Below are 22,994 nucleotides of genomic sequence, written 5' to 3'. Positions count from 1 at the left end.
TTTTTTTAGGTAGGTCTAGCATAAATTTTTAGGAACATAAATTGAATGAAGTAATCGAATGTAAAAGAGCAATGTATACTGAACTTTATAAATTAAAGATTATTTTTTATTAAAATTACAAAAGCTTTGCAATGAAGAGCAGTGAGTGATTTCTTTGTTGTTCCTGCTCGATTAATATAAAGACTGTCACTTTAAGAGAAAGCACTGATACAGTGGGCCTACGTTCAGCCGGCTATGTCTGCTGTATGAAACTTTCCAAGACGGGCATTTTGACATAATGTTTGAGTGAATTTGTCCATTTAAACACATTTTTTCAGATATCAACGTGTGCTGAGTTTGGGCGCTTCGTATAAACGAACGCACAAATCTTCTCACGGCGCGTGCGAGCTTGCGTCCTTTGGCTCTTATGTTTAAACTGACAAAGCTTAAATGGTTTTAATTAAAACAGATATCAACGTGTGCTGTTCAGGTCTCACCTGTTGCGCGCGCTATCAGTAGCCGAGTGATGACGGAATAAATGACTGCGCATCCATCCATCAACAGAAACATAGATTAGCTGAACCCTGTTTGCATTACGTGTTATTTATAGCAAACCATGTTACAGATGCTTTGTCAGATTTAAGTTGAACCGCAGTCCCATAGCGCGTGCCGAACGGTTCGGGGTTTTTTTTCAGAGAACCGTCCCATCCCTAACACATACAGTATACTCATGTAAAGTGATTTTTATATTGCAAATCTAAACTAACTGATTGTTTGTATTCGCATGTAAACTATAACACCAACCATCTCTAATCTGATAAGATAGGCCTACTTACATCATTAACATCATGAATTTCTATAAAGCTGTACAAACAAAATTTACTATTTTAAAGAAATAGTTCAGGCAGAAAAAAAAATCTGTTATTGTTTACTCACCCATGTTGTTCTAAACCCATATGAATGTGTAGATATTATTAGACAGAAGGACAGTCACTTTACATTGCACTGGGTATTTTTCTGTACAGGTTTAGAATAACATTAGGGCAAGACATTTTCTTTTTTCTCAGTTTGCTTGGCTTCAACAGAAAAATAGAAACTAAGTGTGATTTTATTTATCTTACGTAAGTGGATTCTGAGAACTCTTTCAATGGCTAACTAACTTGAGTTTTAATGTCAGGCTGAAGCAGGTGCTAACAAGCACTGAATTGAGAGGGTTAAAAAGCCTGTCGAAACCGTAGACATTCAGAGGACTGAAGTCTTTAAAAAAATAATACTATTTAAAAATTCAAAGCCTGAAGCTCAGTGTGCGGTTAGTCTCTAAATATATCCATGATCAGCGTGCACTTGACGCCTGACCTTTGGGCTCTGCTATCAGCCACACAAGACAAGACAACTCATGTTAATGCGCTTCTGCAGCACGGACAATTGCTCAAAATGCTCCGAGAGAACAAATGCACAATGTTTAATCGTGCTCAATGCCATGCATCACAAAAAGCCAAACCTGATCGCTTAGATCTGGCTTTGAACTCCAGCAGCTTCCAGCCGACATCCGCTAAGCTTGCCATTATGACAGCTAAATAACAACATCACACTCACACTGCCGTAAAACCACTCACACTGTCGCAAAGCCTATATGTACTCCGCCGGCTGCCGTAGAACAACATGCCGTGTTCCAGTCAATGGTGACAGAAGCTAACAGCAAAATGTTGCTGTCATGGGCTTGGATTTTGACGTTGTTATTAAGTTTTGTGGGACAACACGTCACGTTTGCATTGCAGGACGTTACTAGTGATTTATTTGGCACGGAGAATGTTGGTACGGTAGCGGCTTTCGGTGACTTTAACTCTGATAAACAGACTGACATTTTCATCATCAGGAACCGTAAGTACAGTTTTGCCAGCTGACCAGCTGACGTTAAGAATAATACTGTCCCCAAATCATCCCCTCTTAGTTGAACTTAATATAATGCAAGATGATGCTTATTGTACAATATGTGTGAGTTTTAATAAGATGTCATCGCCGTGTTTTGTATAACTCAGCGTTGTTGCTAATGACAGGAGGTGTGGCAGGATCCTCCCTTTGTACTCTTTTATGTTTTGTTTATTTGTGCTAATAACCCTGATTCTGTGTTATTTCATGAGAATGTTGCTTCTTTCAGATTCCGAGTTGTTTATTTTCCTGGCTGATCTTAAAGCTCCTTATTTCAAACCTAAAGTCCAGCTGACTAAAGAGGCTTTCCCTGAGTAAGAATACACACTCACACACACTAACGTTAACCCTCTAAAGACTACTGTATCACGCTTTATTCTTGAATTTCTAAGGCCTCTAAATTATTGACATGATCAAAACATTGCTTAAAAGCTATTGTACACAATATTCTACATGCCTTTTTCCCTCTGACTTTAAATGAAAGGCCTTTCTAAAATGTCAGTCTACTTTCAGGATGTGGAACATGAGCAAATGAGACTTTGCTATGAAAACTTATTTTTAGGAAGTAAACAAAAAAAAAACTTTTATATTGTTATCATTATTTCTAGAGATCGTTTACTGAACTGAAGCAACCTAGGTTTAGTTAACAATTCATCTTTTTAGAAACATTACGTTAATAACGTGTGCATAAAGAAAGATACAAAAGGCTCTTGTGGAATGTTTAATTCTGTTGCATTGCATTATATGTTTTGCTCCCCATAGTTAAAACTACAAAGCTTTGATCATAAATATCATCTTACGATGACAAAGTTTTGGTAGATTGACAGTGCATGTTTATTATGCTTATTTATTATGTTTACTTAGTGACCATATACATAAATGCACCATATAGCATGTTCTAAGTCAATCTGGGCCTCTAAATAAAAAAAAAAATTTCGAGTGTGTAAGCTCCATATTATCACTATATCATACTGTATGGGCTTTAACAGCTTGATATATCAAATATAATGTAAAACCTAAACCACATATCCAAACTGTTATATTTTTTATTATTATTATTATATTTAATTATTTCTATTTTTGTCTAAAGGTTAAATAAACTGTTTCATTGAAAAAAAAAAAATCTGCATATTATTTCATATGTCAGGCTTTTAGTGTGTGAGTCTGTGTTGATGTTGACTTGTTGATGTTTTTCTCTGACTCTCTTAGTGACTTCACAATAACTAGTGTGGTCCCAGGTGATTATGATGGAGACTCTCAGATGGATGTGCTTCTTACTGGCCACCGAAAGGATACCATCACAAAAACAGTTGTCTTCATCTTCTGGGGACATAACCAAACTTTGGGTAAAGTCTAAAAAATAAAACAGAAATTAAAGGCCTATCACAAAGTCCTATACATTACCTTGGCTCCGGTTGGTTCATTTATGAAATATTTTTGCCAGTAGGACTGGACTAGAATATTCAATTATTATTCTACCTTTTTTTGTATCACTTGTGCAGCGTCTAATCTCGGAGCATATAAGACCTCCCCACACTGTTCTGTTGTTTATTAAAAATTTTATTAATTCTGAATGTGTCGCATGTCCATATTGCACCAGAATGCGCCACACACCATGTGTGAAGTCGATTGGATGAAGGGTTCTCTACATAATAAAAATGGAGATTCCTGCCTTTATTAGAGAGAAGAATATGTTCAGCCCTCTCCCGCCGAAGAGTCATATATTCAGTGTTTATTACTTTCAAAGCTCAGAAAATGGTATTCTGACCAGCCCTACTAAACTGATGGTCTTAGCAATAGAAATTATACCACATAAGCGATTTGTGCAGTTTGTTTGTAAATGTTATCTTTTCTCTTACAGACCAGACTCATAGGGTAGAACTGAACAGGACCTTTAATGATCAGCCCCTTGTCATGGAGTAAGTGCAATATATTGTTTTGAACCCTTAAATGCATACCTCAGGTCTTTAGCGACCCGGAACGTCATTCACTACTCATTCCCGCCTTCATATTTTACAATTAGATGTCTACTTTCTAAGTATTCCTCAATATATTCATTATAAACATTATAAGAGGAAAAAAAACGAAAATAAACCAAAAGGTTTTCTGATAGATGTTTTGTAAAAAGTTTATAGGGTCGCTAGCGACCTGGGGTATTATTATTTTTTTACATAATTTACATTTTATATTTACATTTACAATTACATTTTTCCGATTATACTTTTCCTGCGCAACAATAATTAAATATCTGATGACTCATTAAATGCAATTCCTCAAGGTGGAACTGTTTGACAGACAATGGTTACTTGATGTTTCACCCATAATTACCCATAATAATAAGATAATTATAATCTCATCAGCAAAAATTGAACTGGCTTGAATGACTTTACTGAAGAGCAATAACTGTTTCCCCTGAAACTTGTCACTGTCATTTCTGGTGAATGGGGTGAATAAGTTTTATGCTATTACAGCAGTTAGAGATGCATCTGTGTTGGATATATAGCTCCGGTTAGCTAAATACACGAATATGTAATATTGATTGGTAAATCATCCATGCATTTAAGGGTTAATTCAAGGGTGCTTTGAACATTATACAATATCCAGATATGATCTTGGTCTTAAACACTATAAATCACTGGTGAGGATTGTGTTCATTTTAAACATACAGCAAGTGAGCACAGTTCTTCTTGACGTCTTAAAATCATTCCCTAAAATTTGAACTTAATATAATATACCATGTATAATATAATGCACTCAGCAATCCTGAGTATTTTTGCTTTTACAGAGGTCTAATGCTTCTCCCTCTTTTCCCTGTCCAGCTTTAATGGGGACATGATTCCAGACATTTTTGGATCTGTGGGTGTTTCCTCGCAGGTTTGCTATCTCAGGAGTAGGTAAGATTGTTTTCTTAAATGTGCGATAGCTTGTTTTTGGTTTTTCTGCCTGTGTCAAGAAAACAGGTGTACAGAGTACAAAGCATGCTGTTTTATTGTTTGTCAGGCAGGAAAAATGTGAGACTGCTCTCAACATGGAAGTCAAAATGCGTGTCCCTCATTCCAATGCTTTCATCGACCTCAACAAGGATTTCGCTGCCGGTGAGTAATGCTACAGAGTGTCTTTCTTTCAATCTGAAGTTTTCTGAAGCGTCAGAGAAAATATCGCAAGGTTCTGCTGCTCTGTGGACCGATTTAAAGAATTGCTACTTCTCTATTCTGTAACTTTTGGTTAGCATTGCTGTAGATGCCTTGATGAATCCCCTTTGCCATGGAACGGCCCTGAGTGCTGCTTGATTTATTTATGATTTAGCAATGCTAGGAATACTTCTTTGATTATTAACACGTAAGAGACTCATAAGAGGTTTATTAGAACAGACATGTTGCTCATACCTCTTTTTGAAACAGCACTGTTAAAAATATTCCGTAAAATAAACGGTAAAAAACCGGCAGCTGTGTTTGCCAGAATTATACCGTAAAAAATATGTTAACACCGTTTTTGGTTTAACGGTTTTATACCGTAAAAATACAGTTACACTGTTTTAGGTTTAATGGTTTTACCTAATATTTACAGTTTAATACCATAATTTAACTGATATATTATTATTGTACAAACTTATTGAAGTACTGAAGTCTATTTTGTACCTTTGTATTACACTGGTAACCACCAAAAGCAGGTGGTGATGAGAAAGTCATGTGATGAAACAAAGCCCATCACAAGCAGCTTTTAAATAATAAGATACATAGAAGGTGCACGGTGTCATTCACACAAGCACTAAACACCATCATGGTGAGACTCATTAAACTGAAAATTAATGTGTATTGGAGACTCGAACCGTTTAAAACGATTCAGTTCGATTTGGTGAACTGGTTCAAAAAGATCTGGTTACATCGAATGATTCGTTCGCAAACCGGATATCACAAACTTCTGTGTTTTGAACTCTCTCTCACAACAGACACGGAAGAGAAGACAATGCTGAATAAAGTCATAGTTTTTGCTATTTTTGGACCAAAATGTATTTTCGATGCTTAAAAAAATTCTAACTGACCCTCTGATATTTTGAAGATGTTTTTCTTACCTTTCTGGACATGGACAGTATACCATACACGCAGATTCAATGGAGGGACTGAGAGCTCTCGGACTAAATCTAAAATATCTTAAACTGTGTCCCAAAGATGAACGAGGTTTCACGGGTTTGGAATGACATAATGACATAATTTTCATTTTTGGGGGGAACTGTGCCTTTAAGTTTAATACAAGTGATACGTACGCTCTCTATTGACTGTCACAGTTAACCTTTTTTAGATAAAATAATACCACATAATTGTATGGTGTCTTTGTTGTATTATATACAGTAATGTTGTAAATTGTTCTTTTACTTGACAAATAAGCTAAATAAATATTAGTTTTATGACATTTTAATAGGCCTTTAAAAACTGAGCTTTCACAAAACACTATCTATGATACTTTGGCTTATTTAAGAGTAGAGCATACAAACATGATGTCAAACACATTAAAGCTGTAACCCATGAAGGCTGTCACTCAGTGCAGTTACATTGTTACTCTAACAGTGGAGGGGATATCTTATTTAGATATTCAACCACAGCAAGCCCATATCTGCCACTTAACATCATATTGAGCAAACCCAACTCATCGTTAGATCCACAATATTAGCCTAATATCATTTCACACACAGGCTTATTGCCGTGTTAGTTGGAATGGCTGACTTATATCTATCCAACAAGCTAGGGATTTAAACAAGCTAACCTTACCAAACAAGCTAGGTAACCTTATAGTCGCTCATGGAAAATTATATCCGATATCATAATTTTTTTGTCATGACTAATTTATTAATGACTCAGCATCATCTGTATTAAAGAGAAAGAATCACTTCATCTGATGTTCAGATGTTCAGCCCTCGGGGTAACACTGAAGGTGATATTTCACTTCATAGTGATCTATGGCACTGATTCAATGCATTGAATAACGCTGACACAGGAAATCCCTTAAAACTTTTTTTTTAGATATTCTATCTATATAGGTTTAACAAATTCTTGATTTTTAAACCTCTTTTAAAGCTTCTTAAAAGTCTGACTGTTTAAGTTAGCTTATTTTGTTGTTGTTTTTTTAATTCATGCACATATTGTCCTGTTGCCGGACAGATGTGTTCTGAAACAAGTTCCAGAGAAATCTCATCTGTTGCCAGATGTAGCTCTCTCTGCATTTTACAGGTTTGGTTTTGCTCCTTTTGTCCACATTGGGTTGGCTTGTCGTTGGAGGTTAAGGTTTTGGAGAAAGTAACTTGTGGTGATGTAAGCTAATTTAGTGACTACAAACCAAGCAGTACCTTCTAGGTATAGGATGCAAAGCAGGGCTCTGAACCGGTTCAAGGAACGAAAACAAAAACCTGGAAACGAACGTAATTTTACGGTAAGAGGATCAGAAATAAAATATATTATAGGTAAGTCGCAATGGCAATACATTAGTGTTTATACGAGGGTAGTGTACGTGCACTAATATATATATATATATATGCTTTATGGTTCTATTTGCTCAACCGGCATTTTGGAACATTATTTTTGAATGTACTGTAGCCTATAATAACATGCGACATTCGCCTACATGACTTCTGTTTTTTTTTTTTTTTTCTTAAAAAATACATTAATGTCTTTAAAGCGTTAACAGTTTTTGTTTAGTTTTTTTTATTTTGCTTAGTAGCGTATAATTTGGCCAAAATCTAGATAAGATGATGCTTTTCTGACTGTGACTAAGCGCAGCGGGATAAGATACCAGATCTCTTCTGTTTTATTTTTTGTTTTTGTTTTTCTTAAAAAAAAAACGCTGTACTTTTTATTATTTTTAGGCTATTATTGTTATTATTATCATTATTAAAGGCAAAGAAAAGTAAAAAAAATAAATTATATATATATATATATATATATATATATATATATATATATATATGTATATATATATATATATATATATGTATATATATATATATATATATATGTATATATATATATTAACAGTTATTAACTTGTTGTTTTTTTTTTAGGCAAAACAGTTTCTGAACGATAATAATTCAGAGGAACCCAGGAATAGAAATGTTAAAAGTGAACCGATTGGATTTTTATTTTATTCGTTTTGAAGTCAATTTGTTTTCTTTTTTAGCGAATGCCAGCATGTGCTTAACCAGATCATTGATTGCAGGAGATTTAACTAAATATATTTAACAAGCTTCATTTTATATTGTTTTTATATGAGGTTTGTATAACTAAAACAAGCTAATATAAATACAGTAACAGGACTGCTAGAGACATGGCTGCAGATTGAGCCTAAATTAAGCTGTCTCTCAGTAGTGGCTGTGGCTTTAATGCTCAAAAGTAGGTTAACACAAATCTAAAAAATATTTAAGTTCAACTTTTCTTTAGTGAAAATCATGTTGCACTCAAAATACAGTATTACTGATAAACATTTAAGCTCCACATATTTATGTAAACATAAATGTATATTTGATAAATATTCAACTCAACTGAGACCAACAGACCGAACACTTGGTCTTGTATTTAAAGGAGCCGCAAAGGAAACAAGCATGTTGATCTTGTGCAGACTGACCACAAGTAACGTATAAATTAACCTCATGAAATATTTTAAATGTAAGAAATTGATCGATGAAAAGAACTTAATGATTATAGTTACATGTTTGCAAATGAAATAAACCAATAAAAGCCATTTGTCTGGTGTGTATTTGCATTCATGGTTAAGTGCTAACTTAGTCTAAAATCAACTTGCAGTTTATAGAAGTTTACTAGCCTTGTTCTTTAATTAACATTAACATTCATTTTTGTGCAGCCTACATAACAAACTGTCCTGGTTGAAGTGTAGCCAAAATGCAGTTGGTCAAATCGGTGTTGTTTTGATCAAATGGATTGCATTCGTGCTGAAAATCAAGTGTTCTAGTGTGAAAATGCTTGGGAACTAATGTGGATTTAAACCTTTTTAAATCAAATGATCTCTTAAGAGCTGTTTATGAATTCAAAGCTGTTTTCAAGGGTGAAGAGTTTACTGTTAAGCATGCCTGTCAGTCACATAAAATTGACTGTAATAATCCTGTGTTGTTAAAGGCTGAAAACAGATTTAAATGCTCTCTTGAAGAATCCTTCAAGTCTTACTTTCCATTAGTGTAGTTGAGGCTCACAGTGACTTTAGCATCTCATCCAGGAAAGGGTAAAGAGGTCAAAAAGTAATTCACTAACCAGTATGGATGAACTCCATTTATCCATTCTGAAACAAAGCCCCTGAGCTGCTACAGCACTTATCTCCCACCCTCTCGGTGGGAGCCTGGCATCTCTGCCACCCCCAAACCATCTGGAGGCTGTTCTGCTGCCACAATCGGCCGTGCTGTCGGGTCTGATTGGCAGACAGGACCAAGAAAGCCTCTCTGCACCTCTACAGCTGTGAGAAAATCAAAGCAGATTAACAACAGCACAGGAGGGGGAAAAAAGAGTACACCCACGACAAAATCATCCACCACTCTACAGTCATGGCTGTCTGTGGCAAGAGTTGGTTTGGGAAAAAAGACATTAGTTGGGGTGAGTAGAGGATCTCTTTTCAGAAAGAGATCTCTGCTGAATCTGAAGGCTGTGTCACTGGCTTGTGTGGTGGTTTCTATAAGGGGATTTTTTTTCTTCAGAATGTGATCTTTATGGACATGGTGGGTTCATTTACATTTCAATGGAAATTTTTGGGAGGCAGGTCAGATTTGATTGTGGATAGCTGAGGGAAAAAACAATACTAAATGCATATAATTGTGCATAATTAGGGTAGCAAATCAAGTTGTTTTCATCTGCTTTTAAGTGGAATGAATAAATGTTCCCATGTGCAGTTCTAAAATTTGGGATGGGAAAAGTTTTAGAAAGAAATCCATTATACTCACAAAACGTTATTGAAAAAATACAGTGAAAAATTTAATATTGTGAAATATTATTACAATTAAGAATAAAGGTTTACTATTTTAACACATTTTCTGAAGTACAGGTCGACCAAAGTGTGTTTTACAGACAGTTTGGACTACACTGGCCAATACAGATTTTTTTTTTTTTTTTTTACTTTTTTTTTTTTTAAAATGGATACTGTCTGAAAAAGAACATTTGGGGGGAAAAAAAATATATAATTTATAGTTCAGTGACTTATGTGAACAGAAGCAACTTTTTAACTTTTTAAATTGAAAAATTAGTTATATGTTGAAATTAACAGAAATGAACTAGATGGCCGTTTTTAAATATCTGCGCAAAGACCTTAGCATGAAATTACATACATATGGATATTGTATTTATTCAGTACACTTTAATTGCTCCTATTGTAGAACACTTGATGATTATCTTTTCAAAATAACAAAATATGTCAGTCGAATAAAAAGTGCTTGTAATGCTGCGGACGTTTTAGGGATCACACACACACACACACCAGACGCGTCGTGTTCAATTCAAGCAGCAGCCTTAAACAGTTTATTAAAAAAGTTCACTTCGGGAATGATCAAAAAAACAGCATAGATGAGTTTGAAGTTCAATGTTTAAAAAAAAAACAACAGAGCAAAACGGAAAGAAAAAGTGTGACCTACATTATAGCTCTCTATATGAAGCATTCAGACTTTATTAGAGCCACAGATAGACAAACGTTTCACAATAAAATGCACTGTACACAATCTTCCAGCCCAGGGTGAAGTCTTTATGCACATTAACAATTGTTTAGGACAAATATAATTTAATTGAATGGAAACCTGTGTGAATGGAATGCAAGATGGCAAATTCAGATCCTCAAGCAAAACCACCTGAAGCTGCCCAGTATTCTTATTTAACTATTTAATCTATATATGCGCTTCCTATTGATAATAAGGTTGTCATGTGGACGGACATTGTCTACATTATTGAAGTTTGAATAATATGAACTTGAGCACTTATTTGAAGGACCTCTTTTGAACTCATATGGGCTGAATGTCTTTACCAGCTTCCTGGCCTTTCCCTGCTCAATTTATATTGCTTCTGTGACCTTCTCAGTCAAGACTTGAATTGTTTCCGTACATGTCCTTTCAGTGAATGAACGGGCTGAGGGTCACCTCTGGATCACAGCTCAGATTCCAGTCGCACTTGTGAAATCGTAACACCCATTGCATGGCTGCGTCAGCTAGATGACATGAAATTGCATCCACTTAGGTAACAATGCTTCCTTTAAGCTTTAAAGTGGAATGTCCAGCCTTCACCATGCACTTCTATGCAAAATCTCACTCCAGTTTATAGATCTACAAGCTCTGCAACTGATATCTGGCACGGTGGTCTATTACGATAAACAACAAGCAATTACGTGAGATGATTAAGTCCGGTTAAATGTGTCTCTAATAGGCTCTTGCTGCCCTGCTTGAGCAGCTCTGATGACTCGGGTAAGGCTAATGTGTAGCCAAAGGAGTGAGTAGAGAATAGCAAGGAAATGCAGAAGATCCCTGCATTCAGTGAGACCCTGTGGCAAATTTTCATGACTTTTTTCTTTCTTCTTCTGATTTTTGTATCTCTCAATCAACATGGAGTTGCCACTGGCATCTAGATCACATTTTCACATCTTCATTATGTCCTTGATAACCCGCAGATTCCGAATGTGCGACCTCGTTAAAAATAGGGAGTAATTGCCAAATAATTATAAATGTCATTATGCGCAAATATGACACCAATTCTGCCTTCTGAGTGGTTGCTAGGCAACCTTGTATTGCAATGCTCCAAAATGCAGCCAATTAGACCTGGAATCTCTCTGAATATGAGCAGCGAGTTAATTGTCCCACAATGTAAAGGAAACAGATTTTCCACATTAGGGGACTGCTAAAGTGGGAAGTTCATCAAATCATTATCTGCGGCAGTCTTCCAGACTCTCACTCGCAGTTGAACATTTAGGGTACATTAGGCCAAAAGCCTGTGATTGTGCGCCATCCCTCTCACTGTGTTGATTCCTATGGGATTTTATTATGCTCTTTCAGAAAGAGACAACAATTCAATAAAGTAGCCAGATTTTTTGCAGAGGAAGATGTTTACGGAAGATGCCACTCTTTAACAGGGCTAAATTTGGACCCATCAAGATTCGGCGTCATCTGCGTGATTCTCATTGTTTGGCACCCTAGAGACGTCTTCTAGATCTGTGGAACATTGCAGGTGGATATCACAAAGACTGGGTGTTTCTCCTTGTGCAGACCTGGCACAGCTTTCCTGACAAATAGCCTGAAACAATGTGGGTAGAGATCTCATTATTTTTCAGTATGTATGTCTTCTCGCTGCCTTCCATTTTTATAAGCAGTAAACATGCTGATATACGGTGCCTTCCAGACAGTTGTCAGTATATCAAAGAGCTAAATTGTAACACTTACATGATAAATAAAAGTTGAGGGAGCAGATTTGTCACTGAAGTTGTCCCACACGGTTGATGGCCAATGTTAATCTGTTCCTTTGGGGAAAGAGTAAGCTTGCGTAACAATTACAGATAAGATTGAGCCACCAGACCTAATTAAGTTCAGTGTGTATTAATCAAGCATTTTTAAAAAGGGCCGTGGCTTTATTTGTCCTTCATTCAGTTAGTGGCTATAGCTAATGGAGGAGTCTGTTTAAATGAATCAACATCCCAGAAGACTCGGTAACCTGCCTGAGCCGCCTCGATTCTCTTTCTCCCACTCTCTTGTCTTTCACTATCTGCCACCCCAGGGCCAGTTTTATCCACCCACATGCTTGTTTTTCTTTTTGGCATTTTGTTTGTGCTTGGGGTGCATGTTTAAAACTATTATGATTACTTGCGTAATGCTAGTGCGTTGTCACAGACTAGACATGTACATTTATATTCAGAAACATTGTGCAGAACATAGACCATTGTGCATGCACTGTTCCATTGAATGACACATGTGTTTTAACAATGTCGTTGAACCAAATGTATGAAAGAAACTGTTCAAATAACCACAGCATTAACAACAACCGTGAAATAAGGCGCAAGGTTTTTAAAAGTTAAATACTATAGCGCATGGTATTTAGGTATTTATCGGCCGATCGTTATGCGCATCTCGTCAGTAAAGCCAGTTCTCTAATCAGCGGTAAATTCCCTCAGGTGCGTGATTTTACATAGAGCAGCTGTTACTACGCAGAGCCATTGTTAACTGAGAAGATGCTCAAATCCACTTCATTTTCACCGTTTATTTGCGCATCTTCTCAGTTAACAAGGGCTCCGAAACCGGCTTTACTGACGGGATGCGCATTAACGATCGGCCGATCGTGATCGGAGCAGCCCTAGTCATAGTTGAATGTGCTGCACCAGTTATGAAATATTAAAATGTGACATTTGTAAACATTCCTCTGCATCCCTCTAATTTGCACGTCGTGTGACTGGATAGGCGTTTCATTTTGTATTCCATCAAAAAACAGGCAAAAGCATAAGTAAAATGCTGTGAGTAGCCTGAGCATCAAAGCTTGTTAGTGTAATACGTTGGGCTGTTTTTTTCCCATTGCTCTCTCTGCCAGCATAATATGAGCCAAATGGAATAAGGAATATGTGGGGTAGGCATAATCCCCTCCACTCCACCTATGTTGTTCTCGTAATGGTTTTACAAGATTATATCCCCTTAGAATAGCATCTTTCTATTTTCTGCCAGTACCATCATTCTCATGAATGAAGTGCTTTAAAAAAAAAAAAAAAAAAAAAGGTTAGAGAAGCACGGCGGATTTGTTAGTTTATGTAGCATCTACTAATAGACTTCGATTTTTCTTTTCCCTGGATTCAGTGCCCTCTATCAACCCCCAGACCCACCAAAAACGTTTTTCCTTCTACATTTCTTCACTGTCAGCTCAATGTTTCGTATGAGATTAACTTCATTCTGTATTCATTTAGTATAGTTCAATTCTCTCATCAAACTGGGAAGAAATCCTCAGCCTGGGAACCGCCGCAGATCTGAAAATGTAGGTGACGCATACGAGTCTGTTAACAAGGTAAAAACTGGGTGGTTACATGAAAAACCTTTTGAATCTCTGTTATCCTTTCAGTCACTCCCTGAGTTTCATTATATATTTTCTATACAGAGACTTTATGTCCTCTGAAGTGCATCTTGAGTTGGAAAATGAAACGTCAGGATAGATTCAGAACCAGGATGCATGAAATATCCCACATTTTTCTGTTTTTCTGGGCTACGTTTTTTTCCCCCTGTGTTCTAAAAGGTAGGAAGAGACTATGCTTGTGGCTGTGGCTGTGGCACCTTGCAGAGATGACTCTGGTGAAGGACTGACCTTGTGAAAAAGGCAGCTTTCTCTCATGCTCTCTGCCTCTTTTATTCATCCGTTTCCACCTCATGGCCTGTTTGAAGTGAATAGTGCTCCTCACTGATCATAGTGGACCACGCTGTGCTAATCTCATAGGATATAGCCTGTGGCCTTCCACCAGAAAGATGGATTGACTTTGTCAGCATGACATCCGAATTCAAGATGAAGTCTTCACAGGAATGTAATTACAGATTTGTCGATCGGCCCTTTGTCAGCCCCTTTACCATGGTGCAGGCCTGGTTTGGTGAGTCCTGGCTCGAGATGTCATTTGATCTGTTTCAGGGATGGGTGACATTACTTTTTCTTCTGATAATGTCAAGTAGAGGAACAACAGAACCCCTGAGAACTTCTCAATTGAGATGACAGTCCAAAATCAACATTTTGTTTCAATTAACTTTGTTCTTCCAGGTCTCTTTATGGCACTTTTCCACTGAATGGTACGGCATGGTATGGTTAGGTATGGTTCATTTTCTACTGGGTACTTTTTTCAGTACCACCTCGGTAGAGGTTCCAGGTGAACTGTAATATTACCAAAACGTGACGTGTAAACTCTGCTGATCACTGATTGACCAGAGAGAATCATCACTACACTGAACCTATGACACAGAGACACTACAGAACCACTAGATTTAAACAAAGAATGTATACTGACTAGAAGTGAAAGCCAGTAGAGCGTTCCATTGCAACAGATGGGCCCAGCAGCAGCCCAGCAGCAGCCCAGCAGCAGCCCAGCAGCAGCCCAGCGCTTCCATCATTCGGCAAATTAGGAATATATAGGAGCTTAATAGTTAATAATAATATATTAAGTCATTATAAAGTGTTACGTTGCATAGGCTCATTACTTAGTGTAATATCAATATAAATCATTATTATGGTTTCTATGGCTAGGACCTCAAGTTCCTAAAAAGAGTTATGTTTACTACTAGACTAAAACAGTTAAAGTTAGTTGGTGAATTAGACTTCAGCCTCGTTCACACCAAGAATGATAACTATAAAGATTACAATATTAGCATCCACACCAGCGAACGATATCGTCTGTATATTCAAAGCACACAGTCATCTGCTGCTTTCAGTTCTCAAGCTCCTTGCAGCGAGAAGGATTCTGATTGGCTTTCAATGTTTATATTGTTCATCAGCTGAAAAAAAAAAACCTTTTGAAAGTGATTCCAACTATATTGTTTCTCTTTGTCTGTATCGTATAGTTGTGGTGTGGACTTTGCTATTCTTTAATATTCACAACAATCTTTAGAACTATATCTTTATCATTATCTTTATAGTTATCTTACTTGGTGTGAATGGGCCTTGTGTACCATTTCAAAACGTACAATATTTTTACACTTTTGTAAATTATTACCTGTCAGGGCCTTTAGGAAAATGATGAAAGGCAAGATTTTTTTTAATGTTACTGATGGTTTTAGCAGTGGATTGCCCAGCATTCCGTTCTTTTATTCCACTTTGACTTCTCTTTCGATGAAAGAGCTCGATGGGGTGACACGGAATGAAAACGTTTTTCAGGAGTTGTGGCAGTAGAGGCAGCGCAACTGTAATGACTTGTGAATAATCCCGCCCACTCTAAAGCCGGTACTAAACTGCAGTGGAAGTGCAAACCGTGTCGTATTGTGCCCTGGAAAAGCACCATTAGAGTCTTGTCACTCTCACAACACTCCATCCTGTCGTTAGCCTCTTTATCAAAGTCTCATTCACCTGTCAAGCTCATGTCGTGATAGTCTGATCTCATCGTCAGCATTTTGCCACTTAAGGACAGTCTAGCTTAGCTCACTGACTCCCTCAAGTCATTAAAGATAGAATCATGGATGCCTTCAGACAGAGGGCAGGCTGAAGGTTTTGTAAGCTTGGTGCTAGCATCGGTGGTATGATTTTTGTTGAATGTTTGATGTTGCAGCTGTAGCTAAATCTTAACTGATTCACATCATGAGGCATCACATTTTTCTTTGACCCTTTGCAATTAAATAGATCATTGTACAGTGAAAACATACTGCAGCTTTCAGAACTCAAACGACCAGCCCAGGCCGTGTATGGGCACTAAGATGTAGAGGGAGACAGCAGAGGTTTCGCTCGCTCTGGCGGCATGGTGCATCAGAGGCGGAGGGAGCTGCTCGCGGCAGGCGAGCCGATGATAATGAAGATCATTTGGTTTGCAGCATGTCAGCATTGTTGGGAACTAATGAGAGCTCAGAAGTTGTGAATGCTTTGTAATTAACTACCAATCAGTACCTTGGACTCCCCTCCTTTATCATTTAGAGCTGATGTGCTTTTGTTTCACAGAACACGCTTCTGGCCTCCATTTTGAACACTGGCTATGCAAGCATCCTGGATATATATATATATATATATATATATATATATATATATATGTATATATATAATACTTAATAAATAACATATTGTGTAGTACATATGTTACAAATAGTAAAACTTTTTTGAAAAATATTTAGGCCTAATATTTAGGGTTTACGTATTGGAATTGCATATACATTTTCCATCTATTTGGATGCTTTTGAAATGACCTAATAAACTTAATGTGATGCATGTCATAAATTAAACACAAATGAGATTTAATAGTAGTGATATACTAATTGTGTCAATTCACAATAACCAAGTTCTATCATAAAAAAAAAAAAAAATCTAATTGATTCAATGTAGATCATTCTCATTCACATTTATCTAATTGAATCTCACTTTTTCAACATTAAAACATATTTAAAGCATAGTTTGTTGTTTTCACAACTAACAGATTAATGTTGACTTGAATGAATTTTGGAAATACAATTATTTAAATGAAATCATTTAGACTGCAAATATTGGCAAATAGGTATGTTTTCTTGGAGTTCTTCACTACAAAATCTGTATTTACAGACAATTTGCATAATAGAAACAGCAGTATATATAATTTATAGTGCAGCAATAGTACTGTTCTGAAAATAACAAGCTGTCCATTCACCCTGCAAAATGATGTGAAGAAAAGATGTGTTTGTGATTTGATTTTGATCAGAAGCACTTAAGGTGCTTCACGGAGTAAAGAGACCGCTCAGGGTGACTGGCAGCAGCTCTGGCTGTCAAAGAAGTATATATGACTTAAGTGTGTGTGTGTGTGTGCGCACAAACACAGCAGTGAGAAGTGAACACACACCCGGAGCAGTGGGCAGCTATAGATCCAGCGCCAAGGGAGCAACTGGGAGTTCAGTGCCTTGCTCAAGGGCACTTCAGCTGTGGGTATTGAGGGAGGAAGAGAGCACTGTTCATTCACCCCCCACCCCCACCTACAACTCCTGCCAGCACCGAGACTCGAACCTGCGACCAACTCTCTAACCATTAGGTGACAGCTGCCCCATGAACTGTTTGCAATGCTTTAGCTTTAGTCTGATTGGTTGACTGACAGAGAGCAGCTGTAGAATAACTTATGCACCCAAACACCAAATCATCACATCCCTGCTTTTGAGCTATATGGTAGTTTCAGGGTCTAAGGTGCTGGATATGTTTATATCTCTGTTGGCATGGAAACCGCCACATCGGATGGAAGGAGAACAGAATTTAGGATTCGAGTCTCGGGCTGATGCTGAAATTTTGCACCCACATCATAGCCCTGCAAGTTTGACAGACTAAATCCATCATGACTTCCTCTCATCAGTACTGAGTTTGACAGGAAATCCATGTATTAACCGATTGTGAAAGGTGTATGCAAATGTGATAGAAGCTAGAAGTCACATTCACACTTTTAAAAAATATTCATGCTTTCAGGCACGTAAAAAGCCAGGAAAGGGGAAAATGGGTGCTTAGACTTTCCAGAATCAATTAAAGATGACAAAAACATACACACACACATATGTGTGTTTGTGTGTGTATATAGCAAGCAGCACTCTGGGTGCGTAATAGCATATAACATTGTGTTTCACTCTTTGTTAGAGAATCATGCTGTTGGAGGATATTACATGTTATCTTCAAGCTATAGCATTTGGGCTCCGACTAGAAACCGTCCACAGTAATGGAACAGTATTAAAGGGAGAGAAGGATTGAATGAATGTGTGGAAGTGTGAGGATGTCTTTTAGAGGATGAGTCTGTGTATGTGTGAGAGAGTGAAAGCTCTGTTAGTCTGTGTGTGAGAGTGTGGAGAAGTGAAGAGGTGGATCCGTCTGCTGACACAGGAATTAAATTCAGAAAGAAAGTAAAGGAATTAGGTTGTGGAGAATGTTGTGGAAAGCTATTTCTTTTTATTGAAGTAAAATAAATAAATAAAAAAAACCTTCCTAAAAATGTTCTCCTTCAAAATGCATCATGTCTCCGAATATTTTTCTGAAACTAACAAATGGGAATGCAGAGGGTTATTAAAGTCTGTTTTTAAAAGCTTCTACCTGCATACAATATCATGGTAGAAATCTGCGCAGTCGCATCTGTCCAAATAAATAAAGAAAGGCATTTGGAAATTGTTTGTGACCTTACTCCAGTGAAAGTCTTCTGCATGTTGTGGCGCTGGATTTGTTTTTGGCGGTGCTTCTCAGTTTCATAACTTACAAAACAATATGATGTTGTGCGAACCCGGTCTCAGAGGAACGGAGTAGATTTTATTGATCTCTCTTTTTGGCTCGCTCTATCGCTGATTTCCTCCTTTCTTTTCACTCTCCTCTTGTTGTCACGCGTCTGCCGCTGACAACTTTCGCTTTGCTCTCTCTTCTTCCTTCCCTTTGCTCTGAATAAGAGGGTGCAGGAAAAGAGGGCAGCGGCAGTTGAAAGAGTTTTGGAGAAACCTGTCTCTTCTTCCCGGAGAGCCTGTCTCTGCATGCGTTTCTGCTGTTACCCATAACGCCTCAGGAAAGGCAGTTAGAAAGTGGAGTGACTCTCCAACATTTCTCCACTGAAAGGGAGCGGGCCACTGCTGTGCTTCATACTGTGTACTCATTTAAATGCTGTCATTAGATATAATGGAAAACCGTTCCTCCTCCAGAAAATTCCTCCTCCAACTGCACAAGCCCTGCTGTGACTCGTCGTATCTCAGATTCACAATGCACGTTAGTTAGTTAGTTAGTTAGTTGTAGCTTGTAAGATAAGCTTTATATAGCCTGAACAATAACTGTTCCTTTATGCAGTGGTGTTTGTGACAGTTGTGGTTTGTGGTCCAAAGTGACTCTTTACCATTTTCCATTCCAGAGGTTAAACAAATTAAACTTCAGCTCGTCTTTTGGCTATATTTTTATGTTTATCGCATGCAAATTTTCACTAGAAACGAAATCATCTTTTGTTAGCAGCCAATGTTTGTGAATTTTCCTCCCCTCAATCTCACTTCATGACACATAATCTAAAGTTGCTCCTCGATTATTTAATTCTGACGGCCCTTTCAAATATTAATGCCTTAATGGAGGTGATGTAAAAAGAAAAACAACAAATAATATGCAGAAGATGTCATATGCTGGGATGCTGGGAAAGTGAGATTGCATAGCAACAGAGAGGACTGCATGCTGTTAGTGGAGGAAACCAGAGCATGAACTGAATCCGAGCGCTAATCGAGGAATATTTTCGTACATTACTGCAACATGTATAATCAAATAAATTTGATTAATTGTCCGAGAGTCACATTACTCTCTGTCACTCCCTGTTATGTTCTCCACCGCTTTTGATTAAACAATTAAATTGGACATTTGTGTCTGAAAAGATGGTAGTTTCTGCTGATTCTGTGCAGATTGGCCACAAGGATGGAGGCACGTAAACACAGCATGCATGTTCAACAGCTAGCCAAGCGTTTCTTTCCTGTGGTTTCCAGAGATTTCCTACCCACCCATGACTGCTTCATCATTGCTGCTTTTTCAGGGAGTTAAACTAAATGAACTCTTGAAAACCGGCAGTGGATGTTTAATTTGATGTTTAATTAGATTTAATTTAGCCACAAATATATATAAATAGTAACAGGGTATGTACAACTTCTGATCATATGATTTCCTGTCATCTGTACTCCCTGTCACGTACTGCGAAATAAGAGTTTATCTGATGGACCACTGCAAATTAGTCACAATAACATGTATAAATGTACATCTTGTATAGAACACAACAACACTGCACATCTCGGGTCGGTGGAGGTTTCCTGAAAGGATTCACTGTGAACAGTGGAAACGTCTTTGTCATTTTTTGTCATTCGAATAATGCATTATTCAAAACTGTAAGGGGTCTACTTCTATTTGTGTACACCCATAATAACAACAAAAAATTGTGCTTTTGTATATAAAGAAAACAAACAGGGTGTGCTTTCTGCGATCTCTGCCCCCATCATCTTCCATAAACGAAGCAGGATTTGTGAAAATTTTGGAATAATTCACACAGAGGAGTAAACCTTGGATTTACCCCTGAAGAAGAATGCAATGTGATGTGCTTTTTGATTCAGCAGAGGTTATCATTTCTGACAAATAAATCATTTATTCTTACTTACATTAGTTAATATATTATTTTTACATGAACTCATACACATTTTATAGTTTGCCTTTCCCCAAACTAGCGAACTAGCTTATGTGGAAGACTGGATGAATGATCCAGAGGAAAATAAAAATCTTTTTCATGTATATAAAAAAAAAATGAAAAATTTATTTATTTTTAAGCAGAAAATCAAATGACCAGAAGCTACATGGATAGTTTTTTCATGGTCAAACCTCTGAAAATCAAGCTGAATAATCTGCGTTTGAAAATTTCTTGTTTACTTGCTTCTCGGATTAGCTTGAACAAATCTCTTGAATGTCTTTCAAAGATTTAATGCTACAAACCTTAGCAACTAGATCTTGTTTGGAGGTGTCAGTTGTAGCAGCTTGCTGCCTTGTAAATGAAACTTAGTTTTCATTTGAACTGGTAAAGCAGCAAATCATTCAGACTGGAGCTGTCTGCTTTAGACTCTAAAGCCCCTTTAACACAGAGTTTCCAGATAATACACGAGTAACGTGTCCCGGCAATTCTTCGTTAGATTTTGGTTCATTCACACTGCCAGTGATTTCCCGGAATATGTGCGTGCATTCAAACACTACCTGTAAAGGTCCCATAAAGACATCTGACATCAGGATGAGTAGAAAACGTTTGATTCATTAACTTTCATTTAAACTGGCGAACGATCTCAGCTTCATCGCAGATAGTGAGGAACTACCTGATCTCTGCTTCATTACAGTTTGCACATATTTTTATTTTGCAAACCGTTGTTCTGCCTTCAAAACACCCGGTAAAAGAATTGCATGATAACGTGTGTCATCACTACGACACACTCTTTACAGCATTAGTTCTGACTTTTGTTCACACAGAGCTCATTCTGGGACTGGACCTGGCAATGTTACTAGGTCCCCAACACGGGATCAGTCCCGGAATCTGTCCCAGGACGAGTTTGTGTTCACACAGAAGGCAATCCTGCAATGTTCCGGCAATTTTATGGGTCCAACGTGCAGTGTGAAAGGGGCTCATCTTAATCAGACGGTGATCACCAAGTGCCACATAAGGCCATCTTACTTGTTAACTTTTCAGCATGAAAGCAATTTAAATTGGTCAAATTGGTTGAAACTGGCCTTGAGAAAATAGCATGTGTTTGATTAAAAAAAAAGAAGTGATTTGACATTTCAAAAGCCTCGGTGAGAGTGAAGTATTTTGCTGCACACATTCAGTAGGTCTAGCACTGCCATTATTTATATATAAAGGTGCCTTAAGTTTGTAGAAATAATACTAGTTATTTTGTTATTCCTTATATTGCTTTTAAAATCATTTCACTCCTTTTTAGCTGACACACCTATTAAGTTCACCCACTGCTGATTGTTGAGTAAGATGATTTTTTTTGTGTCTCACTAAAATTATTTATTATATTCAATTGATGAATGCTAGCGGTTAAAAGGAAATGTAAAATACTGAAAATAAAAATCCATTCTGTCTAAATTCAGAGTAAAAATGATCCAACGCTAGATTTGCTGTAGTTTCTGCTTGTTTTAACTCAAACCATATTGTAAAAATTGTGATTTGAAAATGGCATTTCGGAAGATGGCCTTTTTTCAGAGTCATGCTAACATTTCACTTGACAAACTGCTGAACATGTTAGAAGCTCTATCCTTTGTAGTAGACACTAAGAATGAAAGGCGCTATTTTTACACATCAGCAGAAATTCTCTGAAGTGAACTCACCGTCTGTCTAAAGGTGCTGGTGTATGACAGTGTACGTTGTGTGTGTGTGCGCCAGGTGTGTGTGTGCGCGCAGACCTGAGTGTAATCAGCCGACTGTACCAGTGGCACTGCTCTAAGTCTGATTAATGAAACTGTTTATTCCGCTCCTCATCAGCCACTGGCAGTGAGCTCTCCACTCCCACAGGGAACACCACTTCACCAAGAAAGAGAGGGATAAAAGATGGAATGAGTGAGACCTGGAGGAGTGAGATAGGGAGAAGAAAATGTTTTTTCAAAAGGACAAAATGAGAGCCAGAGGACAAAGGTTTACAGCCAAAGCACAAGCTCTTGAGTTCAGTATCTGCTCTTTATTTCTCCTCAAAGGTCAGCACTAGCACAGATGCCCTAATCGCTTCAAACATCTGTCATGGCCCACCTCATAACACTGACTTTGACTTTTCATAACCTCCACCCGCCCACCTGCACGACTTTCCTTAATCTTCAGAACTTAAAAGAAGATATTTGAAAGAATGTGTGTAACCAACTGCTGACTTCCATTTGAATGAACAAAAAAACCTCTCAATGAACATTTCTCAATGTTCTTTTGTTTTCAGTCATGCTGGTTTTGAATGC

The 22,994-nt window shown here is 37.4% G+C and overlaps 2 protein-coding genes across 6 annotated transcripts in view; one reads left to right on the top strand and one right to left on the bottom strand.

The window, feature by feature from the left end:
* phkb (phosphorylase kinase, beta) overlaps nucleotides 1–1,586 on the bottom strand; it is a 56,981-nt gene extending 55,395 nt beyond the window's left edge. For 2 of the 3 annotated variants that reach the window (XM_026215650.1, XM_026215649.1), the window contains exon 1: nucleotides 1,481–1,586. In XM_026215650.1, coding sequence (XP_026071435.1) covers nucleotides 1,481–1,544 — 64 coding nt within the window. In that variant the 5' untranslated portion in view covers nucleotides 1,545–1,586. The remainder of the gene's footprint in view (nucleotides 1–1,480) is intronic. The other variant, XM_026215651.1, reaches the window with a different exon arrangement.
* Nucleotides 1–22,994, top strand: part of LOC113051694 (T-cell immunomodulatory protein-like) — a 130,689-nt gene that overhangs the window by 6,895 nt on the left and 100,800 nt on the right. For 2 of the 3 annotated variants that reach the window (XM_026215653.1, XM_026215652.1), the window contains exons 1-6: nucleotides 1,633–1,860; nucleotides 2,138–2,222; nucleotides 3,118–3,254; nucleotides 3,770–3,827; nucleotides 4,728–4,802; nucleotides 4,909–5,003. In XM_026215653.1, the coding sequence (XP_026071438.1) occupies nucleotides 1,659–1,860; nucleotides 2,138–2,222; nucleotides 3,118–3,254; nucleotides 3,770–3,827; nucleotides 4,728–4,802; nucleotides 4,909–5,003 (652 nt within the window). In that variant the 5' untranslated portion in view covers nucleotides 1,633–1,658. Of the gene's footprint in view, nucleotides 1–1,632; nucleotides 1,861–2,137; nucleotides 2,223–3,117; nucleotides 3,255–3,769; nucleotides 3,828–4,727; nucleotides 4,803–4,908; nucleotides 5,004–22,994 lie in introns of those variants that run through there. The other variant, XM_026215654.1, reaches the window with a different exon arrangement.

Source organism: Carassius auratus, chromosome 32 (assembly GCF_003368295.1).
Source record: "Carassius auratus strain Wakin chromosome 32, ASM336829v1, whole genome shotgun sequence".
Classification (NCBI taxonomy): domain Eukaryota; kingdom Metazoa; phylum Chordata; class Actinopteri; order Cypriniformes; family Cyprinidae; genus Carassius; species Carassius auratus.
Note: the sequence above shows the minus strand (reverse complement) of the source record. Positions and strands in the feature narration are given on the sequence as shown.